Below are 25,980 nucleotides of genomic sequence, written 5' to 3' on the forward strand. Positions count from 1 at the left end.
TGTGCACGTACAGGTGAGATTTGGGGGGTCCTGGGGGGGTTTGGGGTGTTCTGGGGGGGTTTAGGGGAGCGCTGATGCTGTGGGGCGTGCTGGAGGAGCCGTGCTCAGCCAACTCTATCCCCGCTCCCCGATCGACGTGCACGTCCAGGTGAGTCTGGGGGAGTTTGGGGGGTCCTGGGGGGATTTAGGGATCCTGGAGGGGCCGTGCTCACCCAAAATCTGTGGCGTTTTTGGGGTGATTTGGGGTGTTTTTGGAGTGTCCCTGACCACAGGTGCTGCAGGCAGATGGAGGCAAGCTGGGCGTCACGGGGGGGCACAGCTGGGCTGGACACACATGGGTTCTGTGTGGGTTTTGGGGTTTTTTAGGGTGTTTTAGGGTTTGTTTTGGGATCTTTCAGGGGATGTTTTGGGGTAATTTGGGCATTTTGGGGTAACCCTGTCCCCTTTTCCCCCAGATTCTCCAGGCTGATGGCGGTGAGCTCGGTGCCCACGTGAGCGCGGCGGGCTGGTCCTTCTGGGGCACGTAGGATCTATGGGATTTTGGGGCGTTTCAGGTTTGTTTTAGGGGATTTTGGGTGACCCTGACCCCTTCTCCCCCTCAGGTTCTCCAGGCTGACGGCGGTAAGCTTGGTGCCAGTGTTAGCGCGGCAGGACTGACCCTGCTGGGGCACACAGTGTCAATACGATTTTGGGGTTATTTTGGGACATTTTGGGGTGACCCATTCCCCGTTTCTCCCAGGTTCTCCAGGCGGACGGCGGCGAGCTGGGTGCCAGTGTGAGCGCGGCAGGACTGGCACTCCTTGATGCCAGCATGGCTGGGCTGGGGCACACAGGGTCAATACAATTTTGGGGATATTTTGGGGATATTTTGGGGTGACCCATTCCCCGTTTCTCCCCAGGTTCTCCAGGCGGACGGCGGCGAGCTGGGTGCCAGTGTGAGCGCGGCCGGACTGGCGCTCCTGGACGCCGGCGTGGCGCTGCTGGGGCACGCAGTGTCAATACAATTTTGGGATATTTTGGGATATTTTGGGGTGACCCTGACCGTTTCTCCCCAGGTTCTCCAGGCGGATGGTGGCGAGCTGGGTGCCAGTGTGAGCGCGGCAGGACTGACCCTGCTGGGGCACACAGTGTCAATACGATTTTGGGGTTATTTTGGGACATTTTGGGGTGACCCATTCCCCGTTTCTCCCCAGGTTCTCCAGGCGGATGGTGGCGAGCTGGGTGCCAGTGTGAGCGCGGCAGGACTGACCCTGCTGGGGCACACAGTGTCAATACGATTTTGGGGTTATTTTGGGACATTTTGGGGTGACCCATTCCCTGTTTCTCCCCAGGTTCTCCAGGCCGATGGTGGCGAGCTGGGTGCCAGTGTGAGCGCGGCAGGACTGACCCTGCTGGGGCACACAGTGTCAATACGATTTTGGGGTTATTTTGGGGACATTTTGGGGTGACCCATTCCCCGTTTCTCCCAGGTTCTCCAGGCGGATGGCGGCGAGCTGGGTGCCAGTGTGAGCGCGCAGGACTGGCGCTCCTGGACGCCAGCGTGGCTGGGCTGGGGCACACAGTGTCAATACGATTTTGGGATATTTTGGGGTGACCCTGACCCGTTTCTCCCCAGGTTCTCCAGGCGGATGGTGGTGAGCTGGGTGCCAGTGTGAGCGCGGCAGGGCTGGCGCTCCTGGACGCCGGCGTGGCGCTGCTGGGGCACACAGGTGTCAATACGATTTTGGGATATTATGGGACATTTGGGGGTGACCCTGACCCGTTTCTCCCCAGGTTCTCCAGGCCGATGTGGTGAGCTGGGTGCCAGTGTGAGCGCGGCAGGGACTGACCCTGCTGGGGCACACAATGTCAATACAATTTTGGGGATATTTTGGGGTGACCCATTCCCCGTTTCTCCCCAGGTTCTCCAGGCGGACGGTGGCGAGCTGGGTGCCAGTGTGAGCGCGGCAGGGCTGGCGCTCCTGGACGCCGGCGTGGCGCTGCTGGGGCACACAGTGTCAATACGATTTTGGGGATATTTTGGGACATTTTGGGGTGACCCATTCCCCTTTTTCCCCAGGTTCTCCAGGCAGACGGTGGCGAGCTGGGTGCCAGTGTGAGCGCGGCAGGGCTGGCGCTCCTGGACGCCGGCGTGGCGCTGCGCGGGGCTGTGGTGGCCGGGTCGGCCGGGCTGGCCGAGCCCCCGGCCGGGCCCCCGGTGGCCCTGAGCGACCTGAGCGCGGCCGAGGAGGCGGCCGGGGGCCCCAGGCTGGCCGTGGCCACGGTGGCGGGCAGCGGGCAGCTGGCCCTGTGCCAGCTCAGCGCCCGCCTGCACCAGGAGCGGCTGCGGCCCGTGCTGGACGCTGCCCAGGCCGCCTGCCGGGGGCTGCACGCCGTGCTGGACGGCGTGGTGAGGGCCAGGCTGCGCCAGGACACCGCCATGGAGCACTGACCAGCATGGTGACCACCCCAGGACACTGACATGGGGCACTGACCAGCACGGTGACCACCCCAGGACACTGCTATGGGGCACTGACCAGCGTGGTGACCGCCCTGGGATGCTGCCATGGAACACTGACCAGCGTGGTGACCACCCCAGGACACTGCTATGGGGCACTGACCAGCACGGTGACCGCCCTGGGATGCTGCCATGGAGCACTGAGCAGCGTGGTGACCACCCCGGGATGCTGCCATGGAGCACTGAGCAGCGTGGTGACCCACCCAGGACAGTGCTATGGGGCACTGACCAGCACGGTGACCGCCCGGGATGCTGCCATGGAGCACTGACCAGCATGGTGACCACCCCAGGACACTGCTATGGGGCACTGACCAGTGTGGTGACCGCCCTGGGATGCTGCCATGGAGCACTGACCAGCATGGTGACCGCCCCGGGATGCTGCCATGGAGCACTGACCAGCATGGTGACCACCCCAGGACACTGCTATGGGGCACTGACCAGCGTGGTGACCGCCCTGGGATGCTGCCATGGAACACTGACCAGCGTGGTGACCACCCCAGGACACTGCTATGGGGCACTGACCAGCACGGTGACCGCCCCGGGATGCTGCCATGGAGCACTGACCAGCATGGTGACCACCCCAGGACACTGCTATGGGGCACTGACCAGTGTGGTGACCGCCCTGGGATGCTGCCATGGAGCACTGAGCAGCGTGGTGACCACCCCGGGATGCTGCCATGGAACACTGACCAGCATGGTGACCACCCCAGGACAGTGCCATGGAGCACTGACCAGCACGGTGACCACCCTGGGATGGTGCCATGGAACACTGAGTGACCACAGTGACCACCCAGGATACTGCCATGGAGCACTGACCAGCATGGTGACCACCCCGTGATGGTGCCATGGAGCACTGACCAGGCGTGGTGACCGCCCCGGGATGCTGCCATGGAGCACTGACCAGCATGGTGACCACCCCAGGACACTGCTATGGGGCACTGACCAGCGTGGTGACCACCCTGGGATGCTGCCATGGAGCACTGACCAGCATGGTGACCACCCCAGGACACTGCTATGGGGCACTGACCAGCGTGGTGACCGCCCTGGGATGCTGCCATGGAGCACTGAGCAGCGTGGTGACCACCCCAGGACACCGCCATGGAGCACTGACCAGCATGGTGACCACCCCAGGACACTGCTATGGGGCACTGACCAGCGTGGTGACCGCCCTGGGATGCTGCCATGGAACACTGACCAGCGTGGTGACCACCCTGGGACATCACCATGGCACCGTGATCATCGCAGTGACCACCCTGGGGACATGGCCATGGCACAGTGACCAGAGTGACCAGCAGAGACGCTGCCATGGCACAGTGACCAGAGTGACCAGCAGAGACACTGCCATGGCACAGTGACTGACCACTGGGACACTGAGGGACATTGCCACAGGAGCAGTGACCGCTGCAGGGACACGGCCATGGCACAGTGACCACAGTGACCGCCGTGGGACACCAGGGACACCACCATGGGCACAATGACCAGAGTGACCACCGTGGGGACACCAGGACACCACCATGGGCACAATAACCACAGTGACCACCGTGGGGACACCAGGACACCACCATGGAGCAGTGACCACCGTGGGGACACCAGGACACCACCATGGAGCAGTGACCACCGTGGGGACACCAGGACACCACCATGGAGCATCACTGACCACAGTGACCACCGTGGGGACACCAGGACGCCACCATGGAGCAGTGACCTTAGTGACCACCGTGGGGACACCACCATGGCACAGTGACCACAGTGACCACTGTGGGGACGTGGCCATGAACGGGCACTGCCATGGCACAGTGACCACCGTGGGGACACTGCCATGGCCAAGTGACCTGGGGGACCCTGTGGTGACCAAATGACCCCTGGGGGCTGCAGCCTCACACCACTGCAGTGACCAGGCCTGGGGACACTGGGGACACTGGGGACACTGTGGCCCCTGTGTTTTGGGGTGTCTCCGTGGCAATAAACCGGGGTGTGTCACTGCAGCTCTGTGTCCCTCTGTGTGTCACCTGTGTGCCCTGGGTGTGTCACCCCAGTGCTCCTCTCCCTGGTTGTCCCCAGGCTGTCCCTGTCACCTCCCTTGGCCCAGAGCCCCTTTTGTGCCCCCAAACCACCCTTTTTCGCCCTCTTTTGCGCCCCAAATTCCCCATTTTTGCCCCGTTTTTTCTCCACTTTGTGCCCCCAAACCCTCCAGGTCCCCCCCCCCCCTTTTTGCCTTCTTTTGTGCCCCCAAAAATGCCCTTTTTTCCTCCTTTTGTACCCCTCGAACCCCCCATTTTTACCCCTTTTTTTGTACCCTTTTATGCCCCCTAACCTCATGGTTTTCCCCCTTTTTTGCCCCCAAATCCCCTGTTTTCCCCCCATTTTCCCCCCCTTTACCCCAAACCCCCCATTTTCCCCCTTTTCACCCCTTTTGTGCCCCCAAATTCCCCAGTTTTGCCCCTTTTTTGCTCCCTTTTGTAACCCCAAACCCCCAATTTCCCCCCGTTTTGTGCCCCCAACCCCCCCAGTTCTCCCCCTGTTTTTGCCCCATTTTGTGACCCCAACCCCCCCTTTTTTCCCCCCAAACCCCTCCTTTTCTCCCCATTTTTACCCCTTTCACCCCAAACCCCCTCATTTTTCCCCTTTTTTGTCCCCTTTTGTACCCCCAAACCCCCCGATTTTCCCCCTTTTTGCCCCAGCGCCCCCATTTTTTTGCCCCTTTTCTGCCCCCCCAAACCCCCGGGTTTCACCCCTTTTGTGCCCCCGTTTTCACCCTTTTTTTCCCCTTTTTTGCTCCCAAACCCCCGTGTTTCCCCCCGTTTGTCCCCCTTTTTGCCCCTTTACCCCAAATCCCCGTTATTCCCGTGGCCCCGCCCATTGCCTGTTGGCCCCGCCCACATCCCCTTGGCCCCGCCCATAGCCTGTTGTCCCCGCCCACACCCCTTGGCCCCGCCCCTCGCCCGGCGCCCCCTGGCGGCGCGGTGCCCGCGATCTCTGTCTCGGCGCTCCGCTCCCCGCCCTGGCCGCGCGCTCCGGCAGCGATTGAGCGGCCTGGCCGTGCCGTGCTCCGCAGGTTTTGGGGGATTTGGGGATTTTTGGGGGGGGGTTTTTTTGGGGACATTTTGGGGTTTTTGGGCGTCCCGGAGGGCACAGGGGGTGCGGGACAGGGAGCTGGGCCGTGTGGGGGCTGTGGGAGGCGGGGGGAACGCGGTGTGGGGGTGTGGGGGAGGCAGGGCCCCGGCCTGAGGGGGATTTGGGGGAGACCTGAGGGGATTTGGGAGCTCTGTGGGGTCCATGGAGTGGGTAAAGGGGCTCTGGGGTCTCGCTCTGTGGGGTTTGGGGTCTCTATGGGGTTTGGGGTGTCCCTGGGGAGGGGTTTGGGGGGCAACGAGGGGGATTTGGGGTGTCCCCGGGGTGTGGGTGGGTTTTTGGGGGGCTCCTTGGTGTCTCTGTGGGGTTTGGGGGGGTTTGGCAGTCCGTGGGGTGGGGTAAGGGGTTTGGGAGGGTCTCTGTGAGGTTTTTTGGGGGGGGTTTCTGTGGGGTCTCTGTGGTGTTTTGGGGGTTTCTGTGGTTTTTTGGGGTTTCTCCGGTCTCTGTGGGTCTGGGGTCTCCCTGTGGGGTCTCTGTGGTGTTTGGGGGTTTCTGTGGGGTTTTTTGGGGTTTCTCCGGTCTCTGTGGGGGTCTGGGGTCTCCCTGTGGGGTTTGGGGTTTTTTTGGGGGGGGGGGGTCTCAGTGTGTCCCGGTGCCCCCCTGACCCCACATCCCCCTCCCCAATATCTCAGGGCCATGGGGCTGCTGTCGGACCCCGCAGTGCCGGCGGGCGCTGGCCCGGGCTGCTGCTGCAGCTCAACACCCCGCTGTGGTGAGTGGGGGGGACCCCAGAACATGGGGGGGGACCCCAGAGCATGGGGGGCACCCCAAAGCATGGGGGGCTGCTGCTGCAGCTCAACACCCCGCTGTGGTGAGTGAGGGGGGACCCCAGAACATGGGGGGACCCCAGAACATGGGGGGGGACCCCAAAACATGGGGGGCACCCAGAGCATGGGGGGCACCCCAAAACATGGGGGGCTGCTGCTGCAGCTCAACACCCCGCTATGGTGAGTGGGGGGCACCCCGAAACATGGGGGGGACCCCGAAACATGGAGGGGACCCCAAAATACCCTGAGGCACCCCGAAACATGGGGGGGCACCCCAAAACCCCCTGAGGGACCCAAAACCTGCAGGGGAACTGGGGGCACCTTAACACCCCTGTCTGGTCAGTGAGGGCACCCCAAAACCCTGGGGGCACCCCAAAACCCTGGGGCGACCCCAGACCCCTCCTCATGGTGTGTCTGGGGGCACCCCAAAACCCTGAGGGGCTCAGGGGGACCTCAGCAACCCCTCTGATCAGTCTAGGGCCACCTCGAAACCCCTCTGGGGCACCCCAAAATCCCCCTGTAGTGAGTGGGGCACCCCGAAACCCCTCTGGGGCACCCCAAAATCATCCTGGGGAGTGGGAGGCTCTGAGGAGGGGGGTCCTGGGGGTGGTTTTGGGGTGCTGATGCTGTTTTTGGGGTGTCAGTGATGGAATCAGGGTTTCGGTGCTGGCTGTGGGCTGGGCTTGGGGTGCCAGGGCTGGTTTTGGGGTTATTTTTGGGGTGCCAATGCCCATTTTGAGGTGTCCCTCACAGCGTCCTGAGTTACCTGTCGGGGCTCACCTGGTTCCTGCTGTTACCTGTGCGGGGTTGGGGTGTCAGGGGCCGGCTCTGGGGTGTCACTGATGGTTAGGGGGTTATTTTTGGGGTGCCGATGATGGTTTTGGGGTGTCCCTCACAGCATCCTGAGTTACCTGTCGGGGCTCACCTGGTTCCTGCTGTTACCTGTGCTGGCTTTGGGGTGTCACTGATGGCTCTGGGTTATTTTTGGGTGTCACTGATGGTTTTGGGGTGTCACTGATGGTTTTGAGGTGTCCCTCACAGCGTCCTGAGTTATCTGTCGGGGCTCACCTGGTTCCTGCTGTTACCTGTGCTGGGGTTGGGGTGTCACTGATGGGGTTGGGGTGTCACTGATGGTTAGGGGGTTATTTTTGGGGTGTCACTGATGGTTTTGGGGTGCCGATGATGGTTTTGGGGTGTCCCTCACAGCGTCCTGAGTTACCTGTCGGGGCTCACCTGGTTCCTGCTGTTACCTGTGCTGGCTTTGGGGTGTCAGGGCTGGCTCTGGGGTGTCACTGATGGCTCTGGGGTTATTTTTGGGGTGTCACTGATGGTTTGGGGTGTCACTGATGGTTTTGGGGTGTCCCCCACAGCGTCCTGAGTTAACTGTCGGGGCTCACCTGGTTCCTGCTGCTGCCTGCCCTGGCCCCCCGCACGTACCTGTCTGAGAACGCCATGGGCTCCACCATGGTGGGCGAGGCTCCGACCTGGGGGCGCGGGCGCTGGCGCTGGCCCGGGAATTCGGGGGGCACAAGAGGAAAGCGGGGTAAGAACCCCGGGATTTGGGGTTTGGGGTTGGGGTTGGGGGTTTTGAGAGGTTTTGGGTTGGATTTGGGGGGTTTTGGGTGGGATTAAGGGCGGTTGGGGTCAGGTTTGGGGGGTTTGGGGTTGGATTTGGGGGGTTTGGGGTTGGATTTGGGGGGTTTTGGGTGGATTAAGGGCGGTTGGGGTCAGGTTTGGGGGGTTTTGGGGTCAGGTTTGGGGGTTTGAGGTTGGATTTTGGGGGGTTTGGAGTTGGATTTGGGGGGTTTTGGGTGGGATTAAGGGTGGTTGGGGTCAGGTTTGGGGGCTTTGGGGTTGGATTTGGGGGGTTTTGGGGAGGGGGACGCAGGCAGGAGTTTGGGGGGCACAAGAGGAAAGCAGGGTAAGACCCCGGGATTTGGGTTTGGGATTTGGGTTTGGGGGTTTAGGGTCAGGTTTTGGGGTTTTGGGTCAGTTTGAGGGGTTTAAGGGGGTTTGGGGAGGGGGACACGGCGGGATTTCGGGGGCTCAAGAGGAAAGTGGGGTGAGAAGGGGGGAATTTGGGGTTTTGGGTTGGATTTGGGGGATTTTGGGTGGGATTAAGGGCGGTTGGGGTCAGGTTTGCGGGTTTGGGGTTGGATTGGGGGGTTTTGGGGAGGGGGACACAGCTGGGACTTCAGGGGGCGCAAGAGGAAAGTGGGGTGAGACCCCAGGGTTTGGGGTTTGGGATTGAATTGTGGGTTTGGGTTTGGTTTGGGGGTTTGGGGGGTTTGGGGTCGGGTTTGAGGGGTTTGGATCAGGTTTGGGGATTTGGGATTGGGTTTGGGGGGGTTTGGGGGTTTTGGGGTTGGATTTGAGGGGCTTGGGATTGGGATTTGGGATTTAGGGGGTTTGAGGTGTTTGGGTTTGGGGGGGTTTGGATTGGATTTGGGGGTTTGGGGAAGGAGACGGGCCCAGGAATTTGGGGGGCACAAGAGGAAAGCGGGGTAAGAACCCAGGAATTTGGGGTTTGGGTTGGATTTGGGGATTTGGGGTCAGGTTTGGGGGTTTTGGGGTCAAGTTTGGGGGTTTTTGAGGCCCAGGAATTCAGGGGGCACAAGAGGAAAGTGGGGTGAGAATAGGGGGATTTGGGGGATTTGGGATTGGGGGGTTTGGGGTTGGGTTTGGGAGGTTTGGGGTTGGGATTTGGGGGTTTTGTCGGGTTTGGGTCGGGTTTGGGGGATTTAGGGTTGTGGGTTTGGGGTTGGATTTCAGGGGTTTGGTGGGGGGAGGACATGCCCAGGACTTTGGGGGGCACAGGAGGAAAGTGGGGTGAGAATGGGAGATTTGGGGTTTGGGGATAGGGATTTGGGCTTGGCTTTGGGGTGGACTGGGGGGTTTGGGGAGGGGGGTTTGGAGAGGGGGGACAGGAATTTTGGGGTTCAAGGTGACCCCCTTGGGGTTTGGGGGAGTTCTGGGGGGCTTCACATCCCCACTCCTGGCTGGAGAAGCTGCAGAAGGGATTTGGGGACACTCTGAGTGCCTAAATCCCCTATTTTACCCCATATTTTTATAGAGGCATGCCCGTGGCGTGGCTGGAGCAGAGCCTGTGGGGCTCAGGGATGCTCTGGGGTTCCTAAATCCCTATTTTACCCCATATTTTTATAGAGGCATGCCCATGGCGTGGCTGGAGCAGAGCCTGTGGGGTTTGGGGTTCCTAAATCCACTATTTATTTTAGTGGCATGCCCGTGGCGTGGCTGGAGCACAGCCTGTGGGGTTTGGGGTTCCTAAATCCCCTGTTTTACCCCATATTCCAGGGGCATGCCCGTGGCGTGGCTGGAGCAGGCCATGTTCCAGCTGGGGGTCAGGGATGCTCTGGGGTTCCTAAATCCCCTGTTTTACCCATATTTTTATAGAGGCATGCCCGTGGCGTGGCTGGAGCACAGCCTGTGGGGTTTGGGGTTCCTAAATCCCCAGTTTTACCCCATATTCCAGGGGCATGCCCGTGGCGTGGCTGGAGCAGAGCCTGTGGGGTTTGGGGTTCCTGAATCCCCTGTTTGTTTATTTTAGGGGCATGCCCGTGGCGTGGCTGGAGCAGAGCCTGTGGGGTTTGGGGTTCCTGAATCCCCTGTTTGTTTATTTTAGGGGCATGCCCGTGGCGTGGCTGGAGCAGGCCATGTTCCAGCTGGGGCTCAGGGATGCTCTGAGGTTCCTAAATCCCCTGTTTTACCCCATATTTTTATAGAGGCATGCCCGTGGCGTGGCTGGAGCAGAGCCTGTGGGGTTTGGGGTTCCTAAATCCCCAATTTTACCCCATATTTTTATAGAGGCATGCCCGTGGCGTGGCTGGAGCAGGCCATGTTCCAGCTGGGGCTCGAGGTCCACACACAGCCCTTCAGCCGCACGCTGCCCTTCCCCGACGAGGCCCACGAGCGATACGTACGGACCGGGAATGGCACTGGGAGCACTGGGACAGACTGGGAATGGGGACTGGGGGGGACTGGGAGCACTGGGAATGGCACTGGGAGCACTGGGAGCACTGGGACAGACTGGGAATGGGGACTGGGGGGACTGGGAATGGGGAATGGGAGCACTGGGAATGGGGAATGGGAGCACTGGCAGCACTGGGACAGACTGGAATGGGGACTGGGGGACTGGGACAGACTGGGAGCACTGGGAATGGGAATGGGAGCACTGGGAATGGGGGGGACTGGGAGGGACTGGGAGCACTGGGAATGGGGACTGGGAGCACTGGGAATGGGACTGGGAGGGACTGGGAGCACTGGGAATGGGAATGGGAGCACTGGGACAGACTGGGAGCACTGGGAATGGGGAATGGGGGGGACTGGGAGCACTGGGACAGACTGGGAATGGGACTGGGGGCACTGGGAATGGGGACTGGGAGCACTGGGAATGGGATTGGAGCACTGGGAATGGGACTGGGGGGAACTGGGGGCACTGGGACAGACTGGGAATGGGGACTGGGGGCACTGGGAATGGGGACTGGGAGCACTGGGAATGGGATTGGGAGCACTGGGAATGGGACTGGGGGGACTGGGAGCACTGGGAATGGGACTGGGAGCACTGGGACAGACTGGGAGCACTGGGAATGGGGAATGGGGGGGACTGAGAGCGCTGGGAATGGGGAATGGAGCACTGGGAATGGGGACTGGGGGGACTGGGAGCACTGGGAATGGGACTGGGAGCACTGGGAGCACTGGGAATGGGGAATGGGGGGACTGGGAGCACTGGGAATGGGACTGGGGGGGACTGGGAGCACTGGGAATGGGGACTGGGAGCACTGGGAATGGGAATGGGAGCATTGGGAATGGGGACTGGGGGGAACTGGGGGCACTGGGAATGGGAGTGGGAGCACTGGGAATGGGGAATGGAGCACTGGGAATGGGGACTGGGGGGGACTGGGAGCACTGGGAATGGCACTGGGAGCACTGGGAGCACTGGGAATGGGACTGGGGGGACTGGGAGTACTGGGAATGGGACTGGGAGCACTGGGAATGGGACTGGGAGCACTGGGAATGGGGAATGGGGGGGACTGGGAGCACTGGGAATGGGGAATGGGAGCACTGGGAATGGGGACTGGGGGGACTGGGAGCACTGGGAATGGCACTGGGAGCACTGGGAGCACTGGGAATGGGACTGGGAGCAGTGGGAATGGGGACTGGGAGCACTGGGAATGGGACTTGGGAGCACGGGGACAGATTGGGAGCACTGGGAATGGGGAATGGGGGGTACTGGGAGCACTGGGAATGGGACTGGGAGCACTGGGAGCACTGGGAATGGAACTGGGAGCACTGGGACAGACTGGGAGCACAGGGAATGGGGAATGGGGGGTACTGGGAGCACTGGGAATGGGGAATGGGAGCACTGGGAATGGGGACTGGGGGGGACTGGGAGCACTGGGAATGGCACTGGGAGCCCTGGGAGCACTGGGAATGGGAATGGGAGGGACTGGGAGCACTGGGAATGGGGAATGGGAGGGACTGGGAGCACTGGGAATGGGGACTGGGAGCACTGGGAATGGGGACTGGGAGCACTGGGAATGGGGACTGGGAGCACTGGGAATGGGGACTGGCGGGGACTGGGAGGGACTGGTGGGAGCTGGGTGAATGGGAGAACTGGGGTAACTGGGGGGAACTGGGAGCACTGGGGGGCACTGGGAGAACTGGGAATGGACTGGGGAAACTGGGAGTGCTGGGAGGGGGGACTGGAGGTCTAGGGGGGACTGGAGGAACTGGGGGGACTGGGAGCACAGGAAAGTGGGACAATGGGGGAACTGAGGGTACTGGGAGCAGTGGTAGGGACTGGGAGCACTGGGAATTGGGGGAATGGGGACTGGAAGGGACTGGGAGCACTGGAGGGACTGGGAGCACTGGGAGGGGGAACTGGGGAAATGGAGGGGACTGGAGCACTGGGAATGGGGACTGGGGGAGTTGGGGGGCACTGGGGAAATCAGGAGAACTGGAGGAGTGAAGGAACTGGGGGGATTGGGAAAATGGGGGGAACTGGGAGCACTGGGAACTGGGAGCATGGGGGGAACTGGGGGAACTGGGAGCACTGGGAAGGGCCTGCAGTGAGGGGAGCTCCTGGTGCCTGTGGGACCCTTGGGCTCTGCCGGGGTTCCCTGGGGGTGTCCCTGGTGGGTTTGGGGGTCCCGGGCAGGTTTGGGGTCCGTGTGTGATGTGTCTGTCTGTCTGTCCTTAGCTTGTGCGTGGCACCAACGTGTTCGGGGTGCCATGGGGATGTTGTTTAGGGGTCTCTGGGTACATTTGGGGTTCCCTGTGTGATTTTGGGGTGTCCATCCCCAGCTGGTGCGTGGCACCAACGCGTTCGGGGTGCTGTGGGGATGTTGTGTTGGGGTCTCAGGGCAGGTTTGGGGTCCCTGTGTGATTTTGGGGTGCTCTCTCCTCAGCTGGTCCGTGGCACCAACGTGTTCGGGGTGCTGTGGGGATGTTGGGGTGTTTTGGGGTCCCTGGGTGAATTGGGGATCCCTGTTTGGGTTTTGGGGTCCCTGTGTGATGTTGGGGTGCTCTGTCTGTCTGTCCTCAGCTGGTGCGTGGCACCAACGTGTTCGGGCTGCTGTGGGGGTGTTTGTGTCTCAGGCTACATTTGGGGGTTCCCTGTGTGATTTTGGGGTGTCCATCCCAGCTGGTCTGTGGCACCAACGTGTTTGGGGTGCTGTGGGGGTGTTGTGTTGGGGTCTCTGGGTACATTTGGGGGTCCCTGTGTGATTTTGGGGTGCTCTCCCCTCAGCTTGTGCGTGGCACCAATGTGTTCGGGGTGCTGCGGGGATGTTGGGGTTGCTTTGTGGGTTTGGGGGGTCTCAGGGCAGGTTTGGGGGTCTATCGTATCGTCCGTGTGTGATTTTGGGGTGCTCTCCCCCAGCTGGTGCGTGGCACCAACGTGTTCGGGGTGCCGCGGGGACGTTGTTTAGGGGTCTCAGGGTACATTTGGGGGTCCCTGTGTGATTTTGGGGTGTCCATCCCCAGCTGGTGCGTGGCACCAACGTGTTCGGGGTGCTGTGGGGATGTTGGGGTGTTTTGGGGTCCCTGGGTGAATTGGGGATCCCTGTTTGGGTTTTGGGGTCCCTGTGTGATGTTGGGGTGCTCTCCCCCCAGCTGGTGCGTGGCACCAACGTGTTCGGGGTGCTGTGGGGATGTTGTGTTGGGGTCTCAGGGCAGGTTTGGGGTCCCTGTGTGATTTTGGGGTGCTCTCCCCCCAGCTGGTGCGTGGCACCAACGTGTTCGGGGTGCTGCGAGCCCCCCGCGCCGCCAGCACGGAGGCGCTGCTGCTGCTGGTGCCCTGCTCCGAGGGCAGCAAGAACAACCAGGCCGTGGGGCTGCTGCTGGCCCTGGCTGGGTACTGCCGAGGTGAGGGGGATAACGGGGGTCCTGGGGGGCTCTGGGGGTCCTGGGGGGCACTGGGAACATTGGGGGGCACTGGGGGGCTGCCTGTGCCCTGCTCCGAGGGCAGCAAGAACAACCAGGCCGTGGGGCTGCTGCTGGCCCTGGCCGGCTACTGCCGAGGTGAGGGGGATAACGGGGGTCCTGGGGGCTCTGGGGGTCCTGGGGGGCACTGGGAACATTGGGGGGCTGCTCTGGGGGTCCCACAGTGACCAGGCCGTGGGGCTGCTGCTGGCACTGGCAGAGTTCTGCCGAGGTGAGGGGCGGAAAATGGGGACACTGGGGGACACTGGAGGACACTGGGGACACTGGCAGACACTGGGGGACACTGGGGATACTGGGGGACACTGGGGGATACTGGGGACACTGGGGACACTGGCAGACACTCGGGGACACTGGGGGACACTGGGGGCACTGGGGGATACTGGGGACACTGGGGGACACTGGGGACACTGGAGGCACTGGGGACACTGGGGACATTGGGGACACTGGGGACACTGGGGGACACTGGGGACACTGGGGGACACTGGGGGCACTGGGGATACTGGGGGCACTGGGGACACTGGGGGACACTGGGGACACTGGGGGCACTGGGGACACTGGGGACACTGGGGGACACTGAGGCTGTACTGGGTGTACTGGGCAGGGATTGGGGTTGCACTGGGGCTGTACTGGTTTGTACTGGTCCATACTGGTCAGTCCCACAGCTCCCAGTTTCCCCAGCCAAGGATCTCATCTCCCTCGGGCTGTACTGGGTGTACTGGGCAGGCACTGGGGCCATACTGGGGTGTACTGGTCCATACTGGGATGCTCCCAGAGCTCCCAGTTTCCGCAGGCCAGGTGTACTGGGCAGGCACTGGGGCTGCACTGGGGCCATACTGGGGTGTACTGGTCCATACTGGGACGCTCCCACAGCTCCCAGTTTCCCCCAGGCCAGGTGTACTGGGCCAAGGATCTGCACTGGGTGTACTGGGGCTGCACTGGGGCCATACTGGTTTGTACTGGTCCATACTGGGACACTCCCACAGCTCCCAGTTTCCCCCAGGCCAGGTGTACTGGGCCAAGGATCTCATCTTCCTGGTGACCGAGCACGACCTGCTGGGGACACAGGCCTGGCTGGAGGCCTACCATGATGTCAACCTCACTGGTGGGACTGGGAGCACTGGGAGGGACTGGGAGGGGTGATGGGAACCTTACTGGGAGCACTGGGAGGGACTGGGAGGGGTGATGGGAACCTCACTGGGAGCACTGGGAGGGACTGGGAGCACTGGGAGGGCTCAGGGCCATGCAGGCGACCGTGGCCGGAGCTGGGCACGGACACAGTGACCACAGTGGACACATGGGGGATCCATGGGGGTCCTGCGGCTCTGGGGGTCTCAGGGGTCCCGTGGCCATTCTGGGGGGGTCTCAGGGGTCCTGTGGCCATTCTGGGGGTTCTCAGGGGGTCTCACGGGGGTCTCTGCCCCCAGACATCCGCTCAGGGGGCGTCCAGGCCGCGCTGGCCCTGGAGCTCAGCTCGGACACAGTGACCAGCGTGGACACAGGGGTTTCAGGTGTGCCGTGGCTCTGGGGGTCCCGTGGCCATTCTGGGGGTCTCACAGGTGTCCCCCCTCCCCAGACATCCGCTCAGGGGGGGTCCCGGGCCGGGCCGGGGCCATCCAGGCCGCGCTGGCCCTGGAGCTCAGCTCGGACGTGGTGACCAGCGTGGACGTGGCCGTGGAGGGGCTGAACGGGCAGCTGCCCAACCTGGACCTGCTGAACCTCTTCCACTCCTTCTGCCTCAAGAGCGGCCTGCTCTGCACCTTCCAGGGCAAGGTGGGGCCCTGGGGGGGCTTTGGGGGGATTTGGGGGGTCCTGGGGGGATTTGGGGGGGATTTGGGGGGTCTGGGGGCTGTGCTGCCCAACCTGGACCTGCTGAACCTCTTCCACTCCTTCTGCCTCAAGAGCGGCCTGCTCTGCACCTTCCAGGGAAAGGTGGGGTCCCGGGGGGGTCCCGGGGGGGTCCTGGGGGGCTTTGGGGGGGATTTGGGGGCTTTGGGGGGGATTTGGGGGGGATTTGGGGGGTCTGGGGGCTGCACTGCCCAACCGGACCTGCTGAACCTCTTCTGCTCCTTCCAGGGGAAAGTGGGGTCCGGGGGGCTTTGGGGGTCCTGGGGGGTTCAGGGGGTCTCTCCCAGGTTTCGGGGGCACTGCTGCCCGGGTTGGGGGTGTCAGGGGTCACTCAGTGGTCACTCAGGGGTCACTCAGTGGTCACTCAGTGGTCACTCAGTGGTCACTCAGGGGTCACTCAGGGTCACTCAATGGTCACTCAGGGGTCACTCAGGGGTCACTCAGTGGTCACTCAGTGGTCACTCAGGGGTCACTCAGTGGTCACTCAGTGTCACTCAGTGGTCACTCAGGGGTCACTCAATGGTCACTCAGGGGTCACTCGGTCACTCAGTGGTCACTCAGTGGTCACTCAGGGGTCACTCAGTAGTCACTCAGGGGTCACTCAGGGGTCACTCAGTGGTCACTCAGGAGTCACTCAGGGGTCACTCAGGGTCACTCTCTCCCCCAGCTGCCCCCCCCAGAGGGTCCCTCGGGCCCCGGCTATGCCAGAGCCTGCGCACGCTGGGGCTGATGGTGCTGGGGGGTCAGTGTGGTCAGTGGTCACTCTGGGGGGGTCAGTGTGGTCAGTGGTCACTCAGTGGTCACTCAGTGGTCACTCACACCCCTCTCTCCCCAGCTGCCCCCCCGGAGGGTCCCTCGGGCCCCGGCTATGCCCAGAGCCTGCGCACGCTGGGGCTGATGGTGCTGGGGGTTCATTGAGTGGTCAGTGGGGTCAGTGGTCACTCAGTGGTCACTCACACCCCTCTCTCCCCAGCTGCCCCCCCCCGGAGGGTCCTCGGGCCCCGGCTATGCCCAGAGCCTGCGCACGCTGGGGGGCTCAGGGGGGCAATGGGGGTTCATTGAGCGGTCAGTGTGGTCAGTGGTCACTCAGTGGTCACTCAATGGTCACTCACACCCCTCTCTCCCCCAGCTGCCCCCCCCGGAGGGTCCCTCGGGCCCCGGCTATGCCCAGAGCCTGCGCACGCTGGGGCTGATGGTGCTGGGGGTTCATTGAGTGGTCAGTGGGGTCAGTGTCACTCTGGGGTGTCAGTGGTCACTCAATGGTCACTCACACCCCTCTCTCCCCCAGCTGCCCCCCCCGGAGGGTCCCTCGGGCCCCGGCTATGCCCAGAGCCTGCGCACGCTGGGGCTGATGGTGCTGGGGGTTCATTGAGTGGTCAGTGGGGTCAGTGGTCACTCAGTGGTCACTCACACCCCTCTCTCCCCCAGCTGCCCCCCCGGAGGGTCCCTCGGGCCCCGGCTATGCCCAGAGCCTGCGCACGCTGGGGCTGATGGTGCTGGGGGGGTCAGTGTGGTCAGTGGTCACTCAGTGGTCACTCAGTGGTCACTCAATGGTCACTCACACCCCTCTCTCCCCCAGCTGCCCCCCCCGGAGGGTCCCTCGGGCCCTGCCTATGCCCAGAGCCTGCGCACGCTGGGGCTGATGGTGCTGGGGGGTCAGTGTGGTCAGTGGTCACTCAGTGGTCACTCAGGGGTCACTCTCTCCCCAGCTGCCCCCCCCGGAGGGTCCCTCGGGCCCCGGCTATGCCCAGAGCCTGCGCACGCTGGGGCTGATGGTGCTGGGCCAGGCCGGGGGCGGGCCCGGGGGGGCTCACGGGCTCTTCCTGCGCTTCCGCATCGAGGCCCTGACCCTGAGGGGCATCAACAGCTTCCGGCAGCACAAGTTCGACCTGGGGGTGCTGGGCAGGTGGGTCTGGGGGCTTTGGGGGGGATTTGGGGGGTTTGGGGGCTTTGGGGGGTCCTGAGTGCATTTGGGGGGTCCTGGGGGGCTTTGGGAACCCTGGGGGTCCCTGACCATGAGGGGCATCAACAGCTTCCGGCAGCACAAGTTCGACCTGGGGGTCCTGGGCAGGTGGGTCTGGGGTCCCTGGCAGGGTTTGGGGGTCCTGAGTGCATTTGGGGGGCCCTGGGGGGGTTTGGGAACCATGGGGGTCCCTGACCCTGAGGGGCATCAACAGCTTCAGACAGCACAAGTTCGACCTGGGGGTGCTTGGGAGGTGAGTCTGGGGTCCCTGGCAGGGTTTGGGGGGTCCTGAGTGCATTTGGGGGAGTCCTGAGGGGGTTTGGAGGGATTGGGAACCATGGGGGTCTTGGGGTCCCTGACCCTGAGAGGAATCAACAGCTTCCGGCAGCACAAGTTCGACCTGGGGGTGCTGGGCAGGTGGGTCTGGGGGCTTTGGGGGAGTTTGGGGGGTCCCTGGAGGGGTTTGGGGGCAGTTCTGAGTTTGGGGGTCCCTGGGGGGAGTCCCAGAGGGGGTCCTAGGCTGTTTTGGGGTGGTTTGGGGGTATTTGGAGAGGGTCCTGAGGGGGTCCTGAGGGTCTTGGGGTGACACTGGGTGACACTGGGGAGGGGTCCCGGGGGTCTGATGCCATTGCGAGGAGCTCTGCAGGGAACGTTCCAGAAGGGGATCCTCTATGGGGCTGGGGATCCGGGGGTCTCTCTCTCTGTATTTGGGGAAGCCCGGGGGTCTCTCTCTCTGTATTTGGGGGATGCCCGGGGGTCTCTCTCTCTGTATTTGGGGGATCCTGGGGGTCTCTCTCTCTGTATTTGGGGGGATCCCCGGGGGTCTCTCTCTGTATTTGGGGATCCCCGGGGTCTCTCTCTGTATTTGGGGATCCTGGGGGTCTCCCCTGACCCCAGACCCCCCGTTGGCCCCCAGGACCCTGGAGGGAATGTTCCGGAAGCTCAACAACCTCCTGGAGCGGCTGCACCAGTCCTACTTCCTGTACCTGCTGCCCTCGCTGTCGCGCTTCGTGTCCATCGGCTCCTACGCGCCCGCCCTGGGCCTGCTGCTGCTCGTGCTGGCCCTGCGCATATCCTGGGCTGAAAAACGGGGAAATTGGGAAAAACGGGGAAAAATGGTGAAAAAACGGGAAAAAACGGTGAAAAACGGGGAAAAAACGGTGAAAATCCGGTAAAAATGGGGTTAAAAATGGGCTCACCCAGCCCCTCCCTGGGGCTGCTGCTGCTCGTGCTGGCCCTGCACATATCCTGGGCTGAAAAACGGGGAAACTGGGAAAAACTGCGAAAAAACGGGGAAAAACGGGGAAAAATGGTGAAAAACGGGAAAAAACGGTGAAAATCCGGTAAAAATGGGGTTAAAAATGGGCTCACCCAGCCCTGCCCTGGGGCTGCTGCTGCTGTGCTGGCCCTGCGCATATCCTGGGGTGAAAAACGGGGAAATTGGGAAAAACGGTGAAAATCGGTGAAAAAACGGTGAAAAACAGGGAAAAAAGGGTGAAAAACAGGGAAAAAACGGTGAAAATCCGGTAAAAATGGGTTAAAAATGGGCTCATCCAGCCCTGCCCTGGGGCTGCTGCTGCTCGTGCTGGCCCTGCGCATATCCTGGGGTGAAAAACGGGAAATTGGGAAAAAACGGGGAAAATGGTGAAAAAACGGGAAAAAAACGGTGAAAAATGGGGAAAAAACGGTGAAAATCCGGTAAAAATGGGGTTAAAATGGGCTCACCCAGCCCTGCCCTGGGGCTGCTGCTGCTCGTGCTGGCCCTGCGCATATCCTGGGCTGAAAAACGGGGAAATTGGAAAAACGGGGAAAAATGGGGAAAAAACGGTGAAAAACGGGGAAAAAACGGTGAAAATCCGGTAAAAATGGGGTTAAAAATGGGCTCACCCAGCCCCTCCCTGGGGCTGCTGCTGCTCGTGCTGGCCCTGCGCATATCCTGGGCTGAAAAACGGGGAAATTGGGAAAAACGGGGAAAAAACGGGAAAAAACGGTGAAAAATGGGGAAAAAACGGTGAAAATCCGGTAAAAGTGGGGTTAAAAATGGGCTCATCCAGCCCTGCCCTGGGGCTGCTGCTGCTCGTGCTGGCCCTGCGCATATCCTGGGGTGAAACACCAGGAAATTGGGAAAAACGGGGAAAAATGGTGAAAAAACGGTGAAAAACGGGGAAAAAACGGTGAAAAATGGGGAAAAAACGGTGAAAATCCGGTAAAAATGGGTTAAAAATGGGCTCACCCAGCCTTGCCCTGGGGCTGCTGCTGCTGGTGCTGGCCCTGCGCATATCCTGGGGTGAAAAACGGGGAAATTGGGAAAAACGGGAAAAACGGTGAAAAAACGGGGAAAAACGGGGAAAAAACGGTGAAAATCCGGTAAAAATGGGGTTAAAAATGGGCTCACCCAGCCCTGCCCTGGGGCTGCTGCTGCTCGTGCTGGCCCTGCGCATATCCTGGGCTGAAAAACGGGGAAATTGGGAAAAACGGGGAAAAAACGGGAAAAAACGGTGAAAAATGGGGAAAAAACGGTGAAAATCCGGTAAAAGTGGGGTTAAAAATGGGCTCATCCAGCCCTGCCCTGGGGCTGCTGCTGCTCGTGCTGGCCCTGCGCATATCCTGGGGTGAAAAACCGGGAAATTGGGAAAAAATGGGCAAAAATGGTGAAAAAACGGGGGAAAAACGGGGAAAAAACGGTGAAAATCCGGTAAAAATGGGGTTAAAAATGGGCTCACCCAGCCCTGCCCTGGGGCTGCTGCTGCTCGTGCTGGCCCTGCGCATATCCTGGGGTGAAAAACGGGGAAATTGGGAAAAACTGGGAAAAAACGGTGAAAAACGGGGGAAAAACGGGAAAAACGGGGAAAAAACGGTGAAAATCCGGTAAAAATGGGGTTAAAAATGGGCTCACCCAGCCCTGCCCTGGGGCTGCTGCTGCTCGTGCTGGCCCTGCGCATATCCTGGGTGAAAAACGGGGAAATTGGGAAAAACGGGGAAAAACGGTGAAAAAACGGGGAAAAACGGGGAAAAAACGGTGAAAATCCGGTAAAAATGGGGTTAAAAATGGGCTCACCCAGCCCTAAATGGGCTCACCCAGCCCTGCCCTGGGGCTGCTGCTGCTCGTGCTAGCCCTGCGCATATCCTGGGCTGAAAAACGGGGAAATTGGGAAAAACGGGGAAAAAACGGGAAAAAACGGTGAAAAATGGGGAAAAAACGGTGAAAATCCGGTAAAAGTGGGGTTAAAAATGGGCTCATCCAGCCCTGCCCTGGGGCTGCTGCTGCTCGTGCTGGCCCTGCGCATATCCTGGGGTGAAACACCAGGAAATTGGGAAAAACGGGGAAAAATGGTGAAAAAACGGTGAAAAACGGGGAAAAAACGGTGAAAAATGGGGAAAAAACGGTGAAAATCCGGTAAAAATGGGGTTAAAAATGGGCTCACCCAGCCTTGCCCTGGGGCTGCTGCTGCTGGTGCTGGCCCTGCGCATATCCTGGGTGAAAAACGGGGAAATGGGAAAGAAACTGGGAAAAAACGGTGAAAAACGGGGAAAAACGGGAAAAAACGGTGAAAAATGGGGAAAAAACGGTGAAAATCCGGTAAAAATGGGTTAAAAATGGGCTCACCCAGCCCTGCCCTGGGGCTGCTGCTGCTCGTGCTGGCCCTGCGCATATCCTGGGTTGAAAAACGGGGAAATTGGGAAAAACTGGGAAAAAATGGGAAAAAACGGGAAAAATCGGCTAAAAGTGGGGTAAAAACGGGTAAAAAATGGTGTAAAAGCACAGGGGAAAATGGGGAATGGGCTCATCAGCCCTGCCCTGGGGCTGCTGGTGCTGGTGCTGGCCCTGCGCATATCCTGGGGTAAAAAATGGCAAAAATGGGAAAAAACGGGAAAAAATGAGTAAAAATGGGAAAAAAACGGGAAAAACCGGTGAAAAAACGGGGGTAAAAAAATAGGAAAAAAATGGGGTGAAATAGCAAAACATGGAGAAAAATTGGGGAAATGCAGATAGAAATCGGGGAAATGGGGGGAAATGAGGAAAATACGGGGGAAAACCAGGAAAAACAGGGATTTGGAGGAAAAATGGGGAAAATGCGTGTTTTGGGGGGGGAAATGGGTTTTGGGGTGAAAGGGAATTTGGGGCAGAAATGGGGTTTGGGGGGAAACAGAGGAATCGGGGCACAAGGTGGCAAATGAGGGGTTTTGGGGAAAAAGGGAAATTTTGGGGAGGCAAGAGGGGAAAATGGGGGAAAATGAGGGATTTTTGGGGAAAAAGGAGGATTTTGGGAAAAATGAGGGATTTGAGGGAAAGTGAGGGATTTTTGGGGAAAAAGGAGGGATTTTGGGGGAAAAAGAGGGATTTTGGAGTAATGGGGGATTTGGGGAAAGAAGGGATTGGGGGAAAGGGAGGATTTTGGGGAAAAAGAGGGCATTGTAGGGGAAAGTGTGGGATTTTGGGTGAGAAAGGAGGGATTTTGGGGTGAAAAGCAGGGATTTTGGGGTTTGGGGGGATTTTGGGGTGAAAGGAGGGATTTTGGGGTGAAAAGGGAGGATTTTGGGTTTGGGGGCATTTTGGGGTGAAAAGGGAGGATTTTGGGGCATTTTGGGGTGAAAAAGGAGGATTTTGGGGGCATTTTGGGGTGAAAAGGGAGGATTTTGGGGTTGGGGGATTTTGGGGTAAAAGGAGGGATTTGGGGTATTTTGGGGTGAAAAGCGGGGATTTTGGGTGAAAAGGGAGGATTTTGGGGTATAAAGGGAGGATTTTGGGTGAAAAGGGAGGATTTGGGGTTTGGGGCATTTTGGGTGAAAAGGGAGGATTTTGGGGTGTTTTGGGATGAAAAGGGAGGATTTTGGGGGTGTTTTGGGGTGAAAAGGGAGGATTTTGGGGGTGTTTTGGGGTCCGTCCCTTTCCTTGACCCCTCCCCACGCCCTGGACCTGTGGATGCGGCTGAGCCGGAGCGAGGAGGGGGAGGGGGAGACGCCCCCCGGGGAGGTGAGGAGACCCCAGACCCACCTTGAGACCCCCCTTGGGACCCCCACCCTAATCTGGACCCCCACCATGATCTGGGACCCCCAGAGTGACCCCAGACCCACCCTGGGACCCCCAGAGTGACCCCAGATCCACCCCTGAGACCCCTGACCCACCCTGGGACCCCCCTTGGGACCCCCACTCTATCTGGACCCCCACCCTCATCTGGGACCCTCAGAGTGACCCAGACCCACCCTGGGACCCCCACCCTGACCTGGGACCCCCATTATACCCCCTGTACCCCCATTATACCCCCTGTGCCCCATTATACCCCTGTACCCCCATTATACCCCTGTACCCCATTATACCCCTGTACCCCCATTATACCCCCTGTACCCCATTATACCCCCTGTGCCCCCATTATACCCCCTGAACCCCCATTATACCCCTGTGCCCCCATTATACCCCCTGTACCCCCATTATACCCCCTGTGCCCCCATTATACCCCTGTACCCCCATTATACCCCCTGTGCCCCCATTATACCCCCTGTGCCCCCCATTATACCCCCTGTGCCCCCCATTATACCCCCTGTACCCCATTATACCCCTGTACCCCCATTATACCCCTGTACCCCCATTATACCCCCTGTGCCCCCCATTATACCCCCTGTACCCCCCATTATACCCCCTGTGCCCCCATTATACCCCCTGTACCCCATTATACCCCTGTGCCCCCCATTATACCCCTGTACCCCCATTATACCCCCTGTGCCCCCCATTATACTCCCTGTACCCCCCATTATACCCCTGTACCCCCATTATACCCCCTGTACCCCCATTATACCCCCTGTACCCCATTATACCCCCTGTGCCCCCCATTATACCCCCTGTGCCCCCCATTATACCCCCTGTACCTGCTGGGACCCCCTGTGCCCACCTGTACCCACCCTGTACCCCACTCTAACGCCCTTTCTGCCCCCCAGGCTCGGGGTCCCTGCTGTGGCTGGTGCCCCCCATCCTGGTCTCGTGGGGCGCGGGCACTGCCCTGTACCTGCTGCCCGTGCGGGGCCAGGCCGTGGCCACCCAGCACTTCCCCGTGGGCGAGGCCGAGGCCGTGGTGCTGGCGCTGATTGGCATCTACGTGGCGGGCATGGCGCTGCCCCACAGCACGCACAGGTGAGCCTGGCACAGGTACCCATAGCACACACAGGTGAGCTGGCACTGCCCCACAGGTACAGGTGTGGTGCTGGCACTGATTGGCATCTACGTGGCGGGCATGGCGCTGCCCCACAGCACGCACAGGTGAGCCTGGCACCCACAGGTGCCCACAGGTGCCCACAGGTACCCACAGGTACAGCTGGCACTGCCCCAGGGCACGCACAGGTGAGGCTGGCACAGGTACCCACAGGTACAGGTGGCACTGCCCACAGCACCCACAGGTACCCACAGGTACAGGTGTGGGGCTGCTGCCCATGTGTGACACTGGTGGTGGTGACACCGTGTGACAGGGGTGGTGACACCGTGTCCCTGTGTGTCACACCGTGTCACACCGTGTCACACCGTGTCCCTCTGTGTCACACCGTGTCACACCGTGTCCCTCTGTGTCCCCAGGGCTCTCTCCGGGGGTGGCCAGCGCGGCTGGATGTCCCTCAAGCTGGTGGCCCTGCTGGCCCTGGCCCTGCTGCTCTCGTGCCTGGCCCTGCTCAACTTCTCCCTGGGCTTCCTGCTGGGCGCCACCCTGGTGCCACCTGCGGCCGCCGTGCGACCCGGGGGAAACAGGTGAGGGACACCTGGGGACAGGTGAGACACACCTGGGGACACCTGGGGACACCGGGCCACCCTGGTGCCACCTGCAGCCGCCGTGCGACCGGGGGAAACAGGTGAGACACACCTGGGGACAGGTGAGACACACCTGGGGACACCTGGGGACACGGGGCCACCCTGGTGCCACCTGCGGCCGCCGTGCGACCCGGGGGAAACAGGTGAGGGACACCTGGGGACAGGTGAGACACACCTGGGGACACGGGGCCACCCTGGTGCCACCTGCGGCCGCCGTGTGACCCGGGGGAAACAGGTGAGACACACCTGGGGACAGGTGAGACACACCTGGGGACACCTGGGGACAGCCTGGTGCCACCTGCGGCCGCCGTGCGACCCGGGGGCAACAGGTGAGACACACCTGGGCACAGGTGAGACACAGAGGGGGGGACAGGTGAGAGCTCTTGGACACAGGTGAGGAGGGGTCCCTGGGGGGCTCTGGGTGTCCCGTGTCCCCCTGGCCGTGCTCCTGGTGCTGAGCACCCCCGGCCTGTCCCTGTCCCTGTCCCAGAGCTTCTGGAGTCACGGGGGTCCCGGGGTCTCAGGGTGGTCCCGGGGGTCTCAGGGTGGGTCCCGGGGGTCTCAGGGTGGTCCCAGGGGTCTCAGGGTGGTTCCCAGGGGTCTCTAACCCATCCATCCCCCCTCCTCGTTCCAGGCTGCCCCTGGCCACCCCGCTGGTGCTGTCCCTGTTCCTGGGGGCTCTGGGATCCATGGGGGGGTCCCAGGTGTCTCAGGGTGGTTCCCAGGGGTCTCTAACCCTGCTTTCCCCCGTTCCAGGCTGCCCTGGCTGTGCTGCTGGTGCTGAGCACCCCGGGGCTGTCGCTGTTCCTGGGGGGCTCTGGGATCCATGGGGGGGTCCCAGGTGTCTCAGGGTGGTTCCCACGGTGGTCCCGGGGGTCTCTAACCCTGTTTTTCCCCCCTTTCAGGCTGCCCCTGGCCGTGCTGCTGGTGCTGACGACCCCGGGGCTGTCGCTGTTCGTGGCGGTGCTGCTGGAGCGGGAGCTGCTGGAGGCGCCGGCGGGGCTGGGCGAGGCCTGGCAGCGCTTCCTGGGGGCGCTGGGCCAGGGGCTGCTGCAGGAGCACCTGCACGGGGCCCACCTGAGCCCGCTGCTCTGCCTGGGGGCGTATCCCTGCTGGCTGCTGCTCTGGAACGTGCTCTTCTGGAAATGAGGGACATGGACGGACACACGGACACACGGACAGACCCCTCACCTGAGCCCCCTGCTCTGCCTGGGGGCGTACCCGTGCTGGCTGCTGCTCTGGAACGTGCTCTTCTGGAAATAACCAACGGGGACGGACACACGGACACGGCATGGACACACGGACAGACCCCTCACCTGAGCCCGCTGCTCTGCCTGGGGGCGTACCCGTGCTGGCTGCTGCTCTGGAACATGCTCTGCTGGAAATAACCAACGGGGACGGACACACGGACACGGCATGGACACACGGACAGAGGATGGACACACGGACAGGGGATAGACGCATGGACATGGGGATGGACACACAGACAGGGAGCGGACACAGGGACACAGGGATGGACACG

At 61.3% G+C, this 25,980-nt stretch overlaps 2 protein-coding genes across 2 annotated transcripts in view; both read left to right on the forward strand.

Annotated features, from left to right (window-relative positions):
* Window positions 1–2,678, forward strand: part of EXOSC4 (exosome component 4) — a 3,785-nt gene extending 1,107 nt beyond the window's left edge. Inside the window, exons 2-3 of the mRNA XM_063155746.1 lie at window positions 65–148; window positions 2,060–2,678. Coding sequence (XP_063011816.1) covers window positions 65–148; window positions 2,060–2,431 — 456 coding nt within the window. The 3' untranslated portion in view covers window positions 2,432–2,678. The remainder of the gene's footprint in view (window positions 1–64; window positions 149–2,059) is intronic.
* A 3,706-nt stretch (window positions 2,679–6,384) lies between these two features.
* Window positions 6,385–25,624, forward strand: GPAA1 (glycosylphosphatidylinositol anchor attachment 1). Its single transcript, XM_063155838.1, is given in 13 exon segments — window positions 6,385–6,440; window positions 7,767–7,879; window positions 7,882–7,939; window positions 10,222–10,333; window positions 13,635–13,782; window positions 14,861–14,962; window positions 15,434–15,630; window positions 17,415–17,611; window positions 18,585–18,738; window positions 22,578–22,639; window positions 23,583–23,795; window positions 24,231–24,398; window positions 25,364–25,624. Coding segments are annotated over 13 exon segments (1,824 nt in total). The 3' UTR covers window positions 25,608–25,624.
* Window positions 25,625–25,980: the final 356 nt, after the last annotated feature.

The sequence above is a fragment of the Melospiza melodia genome, chromosome 1 (genome assembly GCF_035770615.1).
Source record: "Melospiza melodia melodia isolate bMelMel2 chromosome 1, bMelMel2.pri, whole genome shotgun sequence".
NCBI lineage: Eukaryota > Metazoa > Chordata > Aves > Passeriformes > Passerellidae > Melospiza > Melospiza melodia.